Below are 16,678 nucleotides of genomic sequence, written 5' to 3' on the forward strand. Positions count from 1 at the left end.
CAAAGGTCATAAATGATTTGTTCTGATAATATTTTTGATCAACTGGGATTAAAAAAAGTTATATTTCCAACTTTTTTTTTCCTTTAGCAACAATAACATTTTCACTCTATCACTCTGTGTGTGTGTGTGTGTGTGTGTGTGTGTGTGTGTGTCCTCAGTGAACTGTATCAGTCTCTGCAGTATCTTCCAGCTGCAGCAGTCACTTCAGTTTCTGTTCAGTCTGACTGAGAGAGGTTTTTGTACGACTGTTTTTCACTGTGTGAACACCCACTGACTGTTAGGATAGTGAAGACTCTGACAGTAATAAACTGCTGCATCTTCAGCCTGGACTCCACTGATGGTCAGAGTGAAGTCAGAGTTTGATCCACTGCCTGTAAAACGAGCTGGAATCCCTGATACTCGAGTGCTAGCAGCATAAATGAGCAGTTTAGGAACTCCTCCATCTTTCTGTTGGTACCAGGATAAACGATTACTATTAACATTCTGATTGGTCCTGCACTTGATGTTCACAGATCCTCCCACAGCAGAGCTCACTGCTCCAGGCTGAGTCACTGTGATCTGTCCTCTGGACTCTGAGGATACAGAGACAAAAACATAAAGCAGCTTCATGGTTTTGTGGGCTTCATTTCAGAGGGACAGATGTTGATAGAGGAGAGGAGTTTGATTCTCTGGACTTTACCTGTGAAGCAGCAGCAGAGGAGAGTCCAGATGAGGACGCAGATCAAAGTCATGTTTTTGATGAGGAGGATTTCTGTGGCTTCTGTTGTGATGAAGGACAGCTGTCAGTCATCCAGTGTTCAACTCTCAGGACTATAAACTCTCCCAGAGCACTGGAGCACGGTGCTGCTGATGCAAAGTGCCTCTCTATGGAAATGAACTGACTGACTCACACAGGGACCTGGATCAAATAGTTGATGCTGTTTATCAATTAATCAGTCAGGTTTTCCACAATATTCTCTGTAAAATATTTCAAAAAGATTAATATTTTTGTGGTATCCGCCCTGTGCTCAGCCCTCATCATGCCGCTTGCTCAGCTCACCTGTTCGTGATCCACAAGTAATCAGCAGAACATATTTATGATCATTGTCCTCATCTCTCCCCTGCCAGTTCGTCAACTAACCTCATGATGGTAACAGGTTCATGCTCCTGTTAAATTCTTGTACTTACCTTATGTTTTCTGTGCTTCTAGTTGCCACATCTCACCATCATTCCACTTCCTGCAGCTTTGGTTTTTCTGGACACACACTTAACTGCTCAGATTAGCATTATTCACCACCTCCACCTGCCTCTCCTCCTGCTACCGTCTCTTGTGGATCACTGCAAAACAAGGTTGGAATCATCCCACTCACTCACCACTCTCGGAGCTCAACTGGCCATCCACCTCCCCTAGAGGTGTTTTACCCTCCACCTGCCAAGTAAGAATACCTTTCCAATATTCTTCACCTCTCCAGTCGAGCTTCGCTAATCACACTCTCCCTCTTCCCACAGTTCTGACTCGCTTGCCTTCTTGCCAAGAATCCCTCATTCGTGTTGCCAGTAACTCCTGTGTTTAAGTAAATAAACTAGTTGAAACTTTATTGTTGCCTCCCATGCTTGAATCTGCTTTTGGGTCCTCTTGCAGCAGCCTCCAGGCTCCTGTGAATTTGCATTTTCTTGATCAGGCGGTGAATCAATTTATCAGATTACTGGTTGGAAATATACTTTATTATTTTTATTTTTATTTTCTTGTGTCTTAAGATACATCCTCACATGGTTATTTTTTTTATTGGGCATTTCCGCAGTGTTGAATTTCTCATTTTGAAAGACATATCCTTTTTTTTGTTGTTGTTCTTTTTTTGCCTGTCCCATTTGGTTCTTTAGCCGTCAGAATTAATGTCTGAAGGCCAAGAAAGATGCCCAATGGATTTACTTTACCAAGTGGATCATCATGGCCCTGCCATATCGATCCATTTGATCGACCTTTGTTATTGTTATTTATTTTATTTTATTATTAGTTGTTACAGACCAGACAGACATAACTGGGGGATAGGAAAGAGAGAAAGAAAGATGAAGAAAAAGAAAAACGGAGGACTAGAGGGACAGTAAGAAAGGGCACAAAAATAAAAAAAATCTCCCAGATCACCTGTTCAGAGGGAAAAAGAAAAGAGAAAACAAGCAAGAAAAGAGAGCAATATAATAAACACAACACCATTACATTAGTCTAGCTAAGTGTAAATAACAGTAAATACTAAATATTGAATGTCGTTGTACAGCACGCAGGACCGACAGCGCACAATGTGCTTTGAGGTAGCAGCCAAGAAAAGTGTACTTTGTGTCTGTGAACAGTGAACACCAGTGTGTACACCTGTGTGGATCAGCACGCATGTATTCAAAAGGTTTCTCCATGTAACGATCTGCTAGGGAGTGTGGGGAGTCATAGCCCCGTCCCCCAGGGCATGAAGCAGGCATGGAGGAGATCCAGGCCCCAGACATCCAGAGGCCCTCAGAGTGTGAGAGCCCAAAAGGACCACCGGAGAGGCATCTGTGCCACCCTCCTGGGAAGAGATGAGGAGAGCCCCAGACGAGGGGTCACCCAGCAGCCACGGAGCAGAAGCCAGAGGGAACTGCAGTGGCGTGCCCACGGCCTCTGCCAGCTGCCAGCTGTGCCAGAGTTCAGTTCAGTTCAGTTCAGTTCATTTTTATTTCAAACATTTCAAACATGTGCCTTCACAATCATTACAAAATATCATTTCATTATTTGTTTGAAAAGGAGTAGGTAGAAGTATTTACTTATTTTTCCCTACCCCCTCAAGTTTTACCTCTCATTCATTTAATTTTCTTTTAGTCTTAAATTAAACAAACAACATATGAAACAAAAGTAAAGCAAAACAAAACAAAACGTACATAAATCAAAAACAAGAAATAAGCAAGCCCCACCACAGTATAGTTTCTTTCATATGAAAAATACAGAATGTGTATATTTGCAGATTCACAAGTTATGGAAAAACAAACAAACCAAAAAAACAAAAAACCCCCCAAAAAGAACCACAACACCATTACCAGCAACATTACCGTCCTGGGTTAACCCTGTTTTCTTCATTCTTATACTTATTTAAAATTAGGTTTTTATATTTTATTTTAAACTGGTTTATGTTTTTACTTTCTTTTATTTCTTCTGTTAGACTGTTCCATAATTTAACTCCTGCAATTGAGATAGACATAGTTCTTAAAGTTGTTCTAGCACTTTGTATTTTTAAATTCCATTTCCCTCTTAAGTTATACCCACCTTCTCTTTCTATGAACAATTTACAGATTTCTTTTGGAAGCAATTTATTTCTTACTTTATACATTATTTGCGCTGTTTTAAGCTTCACCAAGTCTTGGAATTTAATAGCTTTCATTTTGACAAAGAGTGCATTTGTATGGTCCCTGTACCCCACATTATTTATTAATCTAATGGCCCTTTTCTGTATTATAGTTAATGTTTGTGTGTTACTTTTGTATGTGTTTCCCCAGACCTCTACACAGTAGCTCATATATGGCAGTAGTAAAGCACAGTATAATATGTGCAGTGCTTTCTGATCCAACATATGCTTTGCTTTGCCCAGGACGGCAATGCCCCGTGCCAATTTCCCCCGAACATAAGTAATGTGTGGCTTCCAACAGAGCTTGTGGTCAATGATCACACCAAGAAATTTTATTTCATTTACTCTTTCTAAATATACATTGTCAACACATAATTCTATTTTGATGTTTTTCTTTTGGTTTCCAAAAAACATAAATTTGGTTTTATCTAGATTCAATGATAATTTATTTATATCAAACCACTTCTTTAATATTGTTAATTCCTGTGTGATCATCTCCAAAACCTGTGGCAATTCCACACCTGAACACAGTATATTTGTGTCATCTGCAAATATTACAAACTTTAAAATCTGCGATACTCTGCAGATATCATTTAAGTACATAATAAACATTTTTGGACCCAGTACTGAACCTTGGGGTACTCCACAAGCTATATCCATCAAATTAGATTTATATTCATTTATTTGCACATATTGTTGCCTATTTCCTACATAGCTTTTTAACCAATCCAAAACCACTCCCCTAAACCCGTACCTTTCCAGTTTTTTTAATAGAATTTGATGATTAACAGTATCAAACGCCTTCTTTAGATCTAAGAAAACACCGAGCACAAACCTCTTATTATCCATACATTCCGTTATCTTTTCCATTAAATCTATCAATGCCAAAGCTGTTGATCTGTTGCTTCTGAACCCATACTGACTATCTGTCAGTAATTCATATTTTTCCACAAAACTGTCAAATCTTTTTATGAAAAGTTTTTCCAGGATCTTAGAGAACTGGGAGAGTATTGATGTTGGGTCTTAACTCAGACCCCGCTGTATCCAGGACTTATTCCCATGAAAGAAAAACAAGGCAACAGTGTTCGATCGATTACTTGCGCAAGGGAGGCCTCTCATCTGTGTCCAGCACGACAATGACCCCCATGATGGCCTCCTCTCGCTGGCTTTTATTGAGAGACAGTTCACACAAAACACAGCAAAGCAACGCCCCCCGCATTGTATGTATATGTGTGAACTTCTATATGTAAGTAGGAATGTGTGTGTGTGTGTGTGTGTGTGTGTGTGTGTGTGTGTGTGTGTGCTGCTGATCAAAGGGTCATAAACTCAGGAAGCTTAGATCAAAAGAAGTAGATCCTCCAGATAGGATGTATCTGCAATAAAACCTTACAGCCCCCCACCCAGAACCCCGAGAATCTGGGGGGAAGGACAGTGGAATCCCTTTCATCAAAGTTGGCAAGCATAAAAATGACAAACATTTAACAATCCACTCTAACAATTGACACTGGTCTATAGTTTGTAAAATGATGCCTTTCACCGGTTTTGTAAATGGGAATAACTTTAGCAACTTTCATTTTTTGTGGAAAAAACCCTTTTTGAAACGACAAGTTGAATATATATTTTAATGGTTTTACAATACCATCAATAACTGTCTTTACTGTTACCATATCTATATCATTCCAATCTGTACTGGTTTTGTTCTTAAGTCCTCTAACTATGTCATAAATCTCTTTCTCTTCCACTGCTCTTAAAAACATTGAGCTTCTATTCCTTTCAATATTTTCACCAGTGTCCCTTTCTATTCCATCCACCTTTATTTCTTCTGCCAGTTTTGGCCCTATGTTTACGAAGAAATTATTAAAGCCATTTACTATCTCTTCCATGTTATTAATACTTCTTGTCCCTTCTATAAAGTACCCAGGGTAATCATTATTCCTTGATTCATTTTTGATTATACTGTTTAATACATTCCATATATCTCTTGTGTTATCTTTATTGTGTTCTAACCTTTTAATGTAATACTCTCTTTTACAGGATCTCATTATATTAGTTAATTTATTTTTGTAAGTTTTATACTTCCTTTCAGTTTCTATTGTTCTCTTTTTTATAAATTCTCGATATAGGGTATTCTTTTTTTTTGCTGGCATTTTGTAGTCCTTTAGTCATCCATGGTCTTCCTGCATAGTTGTGTTTCCTGTTGATTTCAATTACTGGGCAGTTTTTATCAAGTAATGTGTTAAATGTTCTTAAAAATCCTTCATAAACTTTATTAACTTCTGTTTGTTCATATACAATATTCCAATCTTTCTTTAAAAGTTCATTTCTAAGACAGTTTAATGTCTTCTCTGTTCTTATTCTTTTGTAAATAATCTTGTGTCCATCGTTGTTCACTTTATAATGGCAAGATGCAAAGACTGGTAAATGGTCACTTATATCATTGATTAACAGCCCACTTTTTATATTTCCTTCTATTATATTTGTAAATATTGTAACAAGCTCAAGAACCAGACGTTTTAGTCTCAGTTTGTCCGTTTATTCTGTGACATAGGCAAACGGGCCATTAACTCCGGGGAGAGAGCTCTCATGCAACACCTCACTTCAGCCCCGCACAGTCACACACAACCAGGACCCCCCTCCCCTTCCTGCACACATTAGCTCCCCTTTTTCCTGCAGCACAACCAAACATGTATCTTAAAGAAACAACAGCGTGCAGAGATAACCAACCTGACTGTAACATAACATTTAACCATCGTTACAATATGTTATCTAATAGAGTTGCACAATGAGATGTTATTCTGGTCGGTCTTGTTATCAGTGGAAATAAACCCATGCTGCTTTTGCCCACATCAGTCTAAAATTGTATGTAACCATGAATAACGTGTTTTGGAAACTAACTGCACAACAGGCAGCACTATTCGTTCTCTCAGCCTCAGAGCAGCATTTCTAATTTTGATTGAAACTGTCAGAGAAAACGGCAGCCTCGAGCAAGCCAGGATATTAGTTTACAGAGGCTGTACCATGTCCACCAGGAGAGACTGGACAGTATAGATGTAAAACAAATATGTCAGCAGTTTATCTCAGTTAATGAGAGGAGCAGGCATGTGTTTGGCTCCTTCACATAGTGGACATTGAGTTGTTGTGTGGGGCACCAGTAGTCCATGTCTGTTGCTGTATCAGTAGTTCATGTTTAGAATAAAAAATCCCAGCTCACTGACTTGATCGGGGTAATAGTGCCTAAAATGTTGCATAATTTTGCTGAGAGATCTTTTACTTTGTGGTAATCTTAGATGGACATAAACCACCAGGTCATTCAGTGTTCCCTTAGTGTTAATGTATCAGAGATGTTGGTGTACTATAACTGAAGTAATGTTGTTAAGTCCTTAAAGTCATATTCTTTTATTGTCATGACTCTATTTGAAGCTATTTTTATTTTTGTATGATACCTGATTTATATGGAATATGGCTGAAGTAAACTAAAGTCTAAAATACTTAGTCAGTCATTTGTTTAATAGTAATTTAACATTATATAATTCACATATAAAACTATGAATTGTCATTTTAAATGGTTTAAAAGCCTGTAGAATAACATATGTAGGCAAGTATATTTCTCCTTTTTTTTAATCAAGAAGCAAAGACAAAAAGGAAAAAAAAAAAAGAGAAAGAGGGCAGGGTTCGGTGGTTGAATCACCAAATCTATGCCCTTGTAAAGTCCCCACAAATAAACATTCTTTTCTGATTTATATTCGTAAATAAGTCCTCCATATTATCCTTAAATATCTCAATCTTATATCCTGGTGTTCTATATATACAACTGACAATTAGGTTTTTCCTTTTTTCCATACTTATTTCCACTATAACATTCCATCACTCCATCAATAACAGTCGTCATTCTTCCCATTCTTTCGTACTTTAGGTTTTTATCAATGTAAAGTGCAACCCCACCTCCTTTCTTGTTGATCCTGTCTACATGAAGGAATTCATATCCATTTATTTTAAAGTCTTCTTCTTTTCCAGGAGTTATCCAGGTCTCCGATATGGTTATCACCTTGAATGGCTGTTCAAACTGTGTTATGTAGTCTTTGATGGATTGAAAGTTTGCATATAAGCTTCGACTATTAAAGTGAACCATTGTTATATCCTGTTCTACCTTGATTTCCTTTTTAAGTTGCTCATTTGTATAATAATTGCATTCCTTTGTCTTATTGTTAAAGAAATCAGGATCTATGTTGCTGTCATACACCAATGTCTTATTTTCAATATCTATATGAGTTGTTAGTTGAAAATTGTCAGACATCTGCGTTGGTTGTGCACTTGGATGGTCCCATCGTATTTAGCACTGCTTTGCAGTCTGATTTATCAGTTATATTTTTCTAGTTCCGTCATCTCTTTGATGACTAGAACCTTAGCCTGCTCTGGTGTTCCATTTAACTTAATGAATATTTTACAGTCTGACATCCAAGTTGACTGTATTTTCTTCTGTTTTCTTAATATTCTTGCTTGTCTTGCAATGTCTGGATTTTTCTTGATTAGGTGTTCATTTAAATAAACATTTGTACCTTTTAGCTTTCTTCCTTGCTTGAGCAGTTCTTTTTTCTGTTTTCTATTAACAAAACAAATGATAATGGAAGGTATTTGATTTTTGTTTTTCCTCGGAAGAGGATGGCATCCCTCAATATTTTTACTGTCCTTTGCTTTTGAAGAAGGCCATTACCTGCTCTTCCAAAGAGCGTAGCTCTTGCTCGGGTGGCTCCCCTCTCTCTGATGCTGCTACCCGTGCATATGTCTGATGCTTGGTTTCCAGTCCTGTCACTATCACATCATTTACTCTTGAATATTGTTCCAGATCTGACATCCGTCCTTCCAGCATAGCAATCTTCTTGTCCTTTTCCTCGCTCTGCCTTCTTAGTTCTTTAATATCATCCATTAAATTAAGTATCAGTTTTTGTTGTTTTGAAATTGTTGTTATTTCTTCTGACATAAAGTTTAAGGATTTCTTTATGTCCTCCAGTTCCTCCTCATCAACGTTGCTCCTCTTAGGCGGCATCTTATCGGCGTTAAGGCCCGCTGGTTGCGAAGCACCCTTGGGGGTTGCCGAAACCCGGCCTGTCCTGGCAATTAACCTCGCTGGCTGTTGGTGGAGCAAGGCTCGGCCTGCCAGCTAGCCTTGCTGGCTAATGTTGTTACCCGGCGTGGCCTGGCAGCTAGCCTCGTTTGCTGGTGGTGGAGCCAGGTGTGGCCTGACAGCTCACCTCGTTAGCTGGTGGCGTGGCCTGGCGTGGTCTGGCAGTTCGCCTCGTTAGCTGGTGGTGGAGCCCGGCGTAGCCTGGCAGCTAGCCTCTGTGCTGTTGGTGGAGCCCAGCGTGGTCTGGCAGCTAGCCTCGTTAGCTTGTGGTGGAGCCCGGCTTGAGCAAAACTTGATTCAGTGACTTGATTTAACAAAGATGACGGCTGTCATCCCTGGTGTATCTGCTATAAGAGTTTCCTCCTCCTCCACTTCGGTAAACAGGAGAAGCTTGAACCGATCTCTGCTGATTACTCCAAACACAAAACTCCAAAGTGAGTCTTTCTGCGAGACGACGGCAGCATGAAAGCGCCACTGAAACATCCACACACTCAGTCCTTATCAAGTAAACCGAGCAGCAGGACCAGAGTGCCCCCCCACCCCCCAGAAGAGGCCCGACCGCGCCACGGGCGCCAGGCCCAGCCAAGCAGCCACGGGGAGTGAGCCAGAACATACCCGAGCGCCCAGCCCCGGACACAAGGAACCACCGACGCCTGAGGGCATCAGCCATGCCTGTGTCTCAATCTCGCAGCCCATGTCACCCCTACTTGCGGCCCGCATAATGACGTAAAGAAATATTTTTAAGAAGTATTATTCAAAAACGTATTTGATATGAAGGCAATAGGCAGAGTGTTACAGGCATTGGCCCTTAAGAATGTAGCCTCATGGGCAGTGTAGTCCATGCTGCAGGGAGAATGGACTGCCATACCCGTTACTAAATCACACAGCAATAGTACATTCATGTAGTTGTAAAAAGCATGATAATATATTAAGTAATCCAAAGTATTCAGAATATGTTACTCTCATTGAGTAACGTAACGGAATACGTTACAAAATACATTTTGGGGCATGTAATCTGTAATCTGTAGTGGAATACATTTTAAAAGTAACCTTCCCAACACTAGCAGTGGGACACAAAGTTGTGCTGAATGGTTTTATTTACGTGTGTGTGTGTGTGTGTGTGTGTGTGTGTGTGTGTGTGTGTCCTCAGTGAACTGTATCAGTCTCTGCAGTATCTTCCAGCTGCAGCAGTCAGTTCAGTTTCTGTTCAGTCTGACTGAGGGAAGTTTTTGTACGACTGTTTTTCACTGTGTGAACACCCACTGACTGTTAGGATAGTGCTGACCTACACAGTAATAAACTGCTGCATCTTCAGCCTGGACTCCACTGATGGTCAGAGTGAAGTCAGAGTTTGATCCACTGCCTGTAAAACGAGCTGGAATCCCTGATTGTCGAGTGCTAGCATGGTAAATGAGCAGTTTAGGAACGCCTCCATCTTTCTGTTGGTACCAGGCTAAATGGTTGTTGTTATGAACATCCTGACTGGTCCTACACTTGATGCTCACAGATCCTCCCACAGCAGAGCTCACTGCTCCAGGCTGAGTCACTGTGTATTGTCCTCTGGACTCTGAGGATACAGAGACAAAAACATAAAGCAGCTTCATGGTTTTGTGGGCTTCATTTCAGAGGGACAGATGTTGATAGAGGAGAGGAGTTTGATTCTCTGGACTTTACCTGTGAAGCAGCAGCAGAGGAGAGTCCAGATGAGGACGCAGATCAAAGTCATGTTTTTGATGAGGAGGATTTCTGTGGCTTCTGTTGTGATGAAGGACAGCTGTCAGTCATCCAGTGTTCAACTCTCAGGACTATAAACTCTCCCAGAGCACTGGAGCATGGTGCTGCTGATGCAAAGTGGCTCTCTATGGAAATCATCTGAATCAAGGACATGTAAGTATTTGTTCTTTGCACAGTTTTGCTTTCATAATTATCAGCTTCTGAAATGAAAAAGTTTAGTTTTTCAGTACAAATAAACAGAATAGAGCCCTTTCATCACTGTGAAAACAGATCCTTGAATATTTAATCATAAATCGTTAAATAATTCTCTGTCAGTGATGCATTTTTCAGGTACAAAGAAGATTTTATTATCATTTTTAATGAGATGTGCAAAGGACCCTTCAATTCTGTGCATTTAAAAGTGGAGTAGAACCAACCACAAAATCACCTTTAATTCTTCATCAGATGATGGTTTAAAGCAGGGGTCTCAAACTTGCTGCCCGTTTACTAACGTGAAGAAATACAACGCAATTTGGCCCTTGAAGTTCCTTTTTTTGTTAGGGAGGGTTTGTTTGTTCTTTAAAACAACCAGAAAGACAGTACCAATGTGTTTACTTTGTAGTTCAATGAAAGGCTTCAGTTTGTTAAGAGTGAGAAAAACTGCGTTCACGTTTGCAGTTTTGTCTTGTTAAACAATATTTGACATAAAAAAAAATAATAAAAAAAACCCCACTACATTTTCAGAAATATTTGTGGTGTTTTCTTGTTTGGTTGGTGTTTTTTGACTACTTTGAAGTTGAAGGTGTAAGATTTTCCATGCAGACTGTCATGGTACTTCTGTCCTCGTCAGTCTGACCTGCTATTTCTGCCATTCTCTCCTCCACCAGCTCTCTCTCTGCCTCCACTATCTCTCTGTGTGTGTGTGTATTCTGGTGTTCTCGTCTTTGTGCAGCATCAGAACTTTGAGAAGAGTTTCCACTTCTGGGCTGCACACACCTGCTGGCAATCACACACCTGTCTTTGATGGTCTTGTCAAGCGCCACTATTCAGGAGTGTCATGGTCCTGTGTCTTTGACCCAGTGTTTTTGTGTTTTTTGGACCTTGGTTATTTATTATTGTCGTGATTTTGTTTCTTAGTCTTGATTTGTGCTTCCTACTTTAATTGTTTATATTTCTATTTATTTAGTCTGTTCCCTTTCGTGTCCTGGTTCTCTTGGTCTCGTCTGTGTCTTCTCTCCAGCCCGTCATGTTACCCCCTCTCGCTGTCCCTCGCTCTCTGTCTCTATGTTGTGTTTCCTGTTTTATTTTGGTAGTCCTTGTCTCACGTGTATTGTGTATAGTTTTGCTTCCCCCTCATCTCGTTATGTCTCATTTGTTCGTCCTGTGTTCCCAACTGTTGCCCATCCCCTCGTTATCCTGATTTAAATTCTCAGTTTATGTCTGCTTGTAACCGTGTTTCCTTGAGGCCCACACTACACCCACTTTACTCCTTGTTCCTATTTTCAGAGTTTTGTGTTTTAGCAAATAAAGCTCCTTTTTTTCAGTTCATCCCTTTGTTTGTGTTTTTTCACACTAACTCTAACAGGATTACATAAGCAGTCATCACAATATAAATTCATAGGTGTCATTTCAATTGGCCAACATGTTTTGAGAAAAAAAGTTTCTGGGGTGGGGTCGACGTTAAGTCTTCTCCTGATGTACAAACTATGGAGCCCATTGATGAGTCTAAAACACTCTTTGGGAGGGACATGGACTGGTTCTTTTATAGTGCTTTTGTGTTGTAGTCTATCTGAGCACTCAGAGCTCTATCTGAACTTTGGGCTACAATTTACACAACTTGTCTCATTCACCCACAAAGAAATACAAGAATTTTTTTCTATGATTTTCTTATGTAAGTGCTTTCTATATAACACTTACAAACATTCAGACTCAGATACATTGGACAGATGCTTCTGAGCTACAGCCAACCCAGGTAGTTGTATCATACTCAAAGTCTGCTGTCAAGAGATCAAGAGTCATGTTCATGAAAGGAAACTGTTACTGGTTGCAAACCACTGGTTACCCTCAAGAACTGGAAGACTGGATTAGACTTTGCCAGTTAAACATTTAAAAGAGCAGGAACAGCTCCAAGATGAAGTTTTTTCAGCATGATTGGAGGAGAAAATTACAAAGGAGAAAAACTGATCTGAAGCAAATCACATCACCTGTCAAAGATGGTGGAGCCAAAGTTATGGCACTGACGTGTACGGCTGCCAGTGTAGCTGGGCCACTAGTGTTTATTGATGATGTGAATGCTGATACAGGTAGCAGGATGAAGTGTACACATCTTTACTCTCTGCTCACATTCAACCAAGTGCTGCACAATCACTGGACGACCCTTCACAGTGCAAATGGATAATGGCTCAAAGAAAACTGTAAAAACCACCCACGACTTACTCTGGCAAAGAAATAGGATATTCTTCAATGGTCAAATCAGAAATTGAAACTGAAGCAGAAATTGAAATTGAAATTGAAGATGGCTTCAGTAAAGGCTTAGTAGAGCATCTCAAAGAAGGACACAGCATTTGGTGATCTCCATGTATTCAAGGCATTAGGTAGTGATGGTCTACAGAGGATTTTCATCCAAATATTAAAAACAGTTTTTATATTAACAATTATCTTGATTTGTCCAATTAATTGTGTGCCTCTGAAAATGTGGGACAATGTTTAAATATGGTTGAGATTCCTAAACAGCTGATACAAAACTGAACTGTCAAAACTCAACGTGGATAAGGAGTTTTATGGGCCTTGAAGGTCTGGATTTCAGTCAAGTCTGAATTGTTTAAGTCAGATTCCACTGTGTTGATGTACAAAGTAAAATTGTAAAAATGTGTCATCATCCAAAAATGTTTGGATTATTGAGATTTAAATTTATAATCTGAATACGTATTCGCTGGCCACATTATTTTATAGAAGAAAAGGTCTAACTTTGGGCCTAAAAGGTCTTGATAGGAAACACAGGCTTGTGCAGAGTATGCTTTGCAAAAGTGAAACCGAAAGCAGAGTCTGAGTGTAAGTATTTTGAGTAGGTTATGAACAATCAGGTTATTCTTTAGTATCTTTTATGTATCTATATCTTTGGATTAAGCTTTTAGTAGAGGTTCTTGATTAAAACATTTACTCAACATATTACATATAAAGTTCTAATTAGGTTTTTGGTGAGAGGTCAGAAGTGCAACGGGAGAAATGAGAGAGCATTTAAGGACGAGACACACATACACACACATAGTTTCAGTTGTGTACGTGCTGGCCTTCTGTCTGGTGGAAAGGTTACAAGGTTTAGCTGATGAAGTGAAGGGTGAAACAAAGTGCAAGCAGAGGCTGACACATACACACACACACATCGTAGATAGACTCAGTTATATAGGTAAAAGTTAATCATGTTTTGCTTGCGACTGCAAAATTGTGCGTGCATATGTGATAGTTTGTGCAGAACGTGTGCCTGATGTTCCAGACAGATAAGCGAGCGTCCGGGGACAACAGGAAGACACCTGGATGGAGACGAGACGATGTTCTTTTTAAACTATGTTAAAAGTCATTGTGGTTTTGGAGTGATGTAGGAGATATTGTGTCTGCCTGGCAACAGAAGGGGGGCTGTACTGTTTCACCCCTATAAAGTCTTTGTTCTGACTATTGTAAGAGAGTTCAACACTGAATCTGTACAGTGTTGGCTCCACGCTGCGTGTATTCATTAAAATGTCGTCTAACTTTACCCGGCCGGATCAGTGGTCGTTATTTTGGAATCCCCCTCAATTTATGAATCTTAACAGGATCTAACTATATTTAAACTAATATTTGTATGATGGTTTTTGAAGGAACCATATCAGCTGAGTCATTGCTGCTGTGCAAACAGTGAATTGTTTTGTTGAGTTTGTTTGTTTCAGAGTCAGAGAGCCGTGTCTCTCTACAGTCAGAGGGTTTTGTACGGCGCCTCAATGAGTTTGTATCACTGTGGTGGACTTTTGGTGGAGGAACCAGACTGGATGTTGGAAGTAAGTTAATTAAACTGTGTTTATTAATAAATATTAATTTTTTATTACTTGTTAGAAATGTATTTTTTTATTTTAAATAGTTTCAGGATAGATGTTTGCCCTCTTTGACAGAGCTAATTCAGATTAGCTCTGCAACATCAATATGTTTTTTATCTCCATTTCTGTCAAACTGAAATGGAAATAACTTTTATTATAGACAAGAAAAAAGTTATTTATCCTGGTATTAGTTTCAGAAATTTCACAACATCAACTGTTATTTGAACAATGAAAGTTTTCTTTGTTTACCAAAAATAGTGTCACGGACCCGGCTCTGGAGGACTCGGGGGTCCGTGAGCAGTTTTGGACTGTTGTTGTTATTATTATTATTTAGGGGCTGTGTCGTCTACTGTTCGGTCCACAGTTGAATGTGTAGTGTGTGTTTGCGTGTGGGTTTGCTTCTCCCTCTCTCTCTCCCCGGTCCTCGGGGCTGTCTACGGAAGTGCGCGCCGTGGGAGAGGCGTGTCCTGGCGACTGTCGGCATTGGGAGTCCCTCTTCGATGTTGCCGGCCCACCTGCAGCTGATTACCTGACCAGCTGTTGGTAATCTTCCCTCCCGGCTAGAAAGAGGTATTTAACCTGGACTCGCGGGGACAGTCGACGTGGGATTATTACTCCGAACTGGTATAGTCCGTGCGAGCAGTGTGAGTTTGTTATTCGGCTAGCGTGTGGCTAACAGTGGTTTTTCCTTCTTCCTCCAGGAGGAGCGAGCGGAGAAGCGAGTTGGGGAGCACACACACTAAGGGAGTTACAACACGGAACGCACTGGGAGCAAGGGACGAGCACGATTGGAATATTGCACTTTTGAGTGAATTGCTGGACTTGCCTGTCTGTTTCACTGTAAATAAACGCACTGTGTTTTTGTGAAGAAGAACCGCGCTTGGGTCCCTCTTTTCCGTGACAAATAGGACATTTAACCTCCTAACACCCGAACTCTTCCATGGGATGCATTTTTAATTTCTCTTTGATATTTGGGCATATTGGAACCCGATGAATGTAAAAACAAAGAATTACCAGATTTTCTTTTTACCTGATTTTTGTTTCTTAGAAAAATGAGAGACACATATGAGGAAATTCGTTTTAAACTGTCCTCGTGAGTGAAAATCAGGCCCTTGTAGAGCAAAATTTAGTATTTTGGTCTAGACAACCCAAAATGTGATGTCCACATATGTGGATGCCAGGTTCTCGGGGATTATATATATATATATATATATATATATATATATATACACGTGTGTGTGTGTGTGTGTGTGTGTGTGTGTGTGTATATATATATATATATATATCTCATTGGTCTTTTTATTGTGTCAAAGACCTTTTCATATTTATTTTCCAGTTGTGTGACTTTGTCAATAAAATGTCAAATCTAAACGAAGAACATTTTGCTGTAATGACATGGGGGACTGTCTTTGTTTCCACTAACTTCATCAGTTATTTATAATTCAGACTTCTCATCATTTTAAAGCCAAACTTCTGCTGTAAATGTTTCCACATCTGCTTCTTTTATTTCCAGTGTAGTTTGAAGATATTTCAGGTCAAACTGTGTGATGATTCTCTCTGTGCTGATATGCATGAGAGGTTTCTTAAAGGGAAGTGAAACAATGTGTGAGTGAATGACTGGTGGAGCAGAAAAAACACCTGACAGAAACTTCTTAACAGAGAAAATCAAATTGTGGTTCCTGTCCTCTAAGCTGATTGGTGTTTCCTAGGTGATGCCCGCCCCGCCCTGAAGGTGCTGGGTCCCTCCAGTGAGGAGCTGAAAAAGGGGAAGGCCACGCTCATGTGTCTGGCCAACAAGGGCTTCCCCTCAGACTGGAGTCTGTCCTGGAAGGATGATGGCAGTGGCAGCTTCAGCTGGGAGGAGAGCAGGAGCCCCGTGGTGCAGGAGAATGACGGCCTCTACAGCTGGAGCAGCACCCTGAGGCTCCTTACAGATCACTGGATGAAGGTGGGCTCTGTGACCTGTGAGGCCACCCAGGGCTGCCAGACTGTGGTCTCAGAGCCACTGAGGAGAGACCAGTGTCCCCAGTCCTGATGTCAATCACTGAGTCTTTGATGCAGTTTTTCTTGTGGTACTGATCTCTGCTTGTGTGTCGTATCATCCTTTGTCTCTTTGTTACTTTTACTTTTCATATTATAAAAAGAAAACAATAGAAAATTTTCCATTTCATAATTAAAAAAAATTATAACAAATACCTTTGCATTCATCCTTTTGTGTCTACTGTCTGTTCTAAAAAGAATAAATGTTAATGAGTAAACATGTTCTTTGAGTACTCGACTTTAACAAATACACCTTAAAATATAAAAATTTAGTAAACAAAGCCAAAATAACAATGAGTGTTATATAATTTGAAAAGATTGACTATATAGTTAATCCCATATGTAATGTATATTTGCTTATTTTTAGTCTTGATGCAGTTATTTCACCCATA

General features: G+C 39.9%; 1 gene segment (V, D, J or C); it reads left to right on the forward strand.

Annotated features, from left to right (window-relative positions):
* Nucleotides 1-16,281, forward strand: part of LOC134619887 (Ig kappa-b4 chain C region-like) — a 21,155-nt gene extending 4,874 nt beyond the window's left edge. Inside the window, 2 exon segments of the C gene segment in view lie at nucleotides 14,103-14,210; nucleotides 15,956-16,281. Of these exon segments, the coding sequence occupies nucleotides 14,103-14,210; nucleotides 15,956-16,281 (434 nt within the window).
* The last annotated feature ends 397 nt before the right edge of the window (nucleotides 16,282-16,678 follow it).

Source organism: Pelmatolapia mariae, linkage group LG22, assembly GCF_036321145.2.
Source record: "Pelmatolapia mariae isolate MD_Pm_ZW linkage group LG22, Pm_UMD_F_2, whole genome shotgun sequence".
NCBI classification, from domain to species: Eukaryota; Metazoa; Chordata; class Actinopteri; order Cichliformes; family Cichlidae; genus Pelmatolapia; species Pelmatolapia mariae.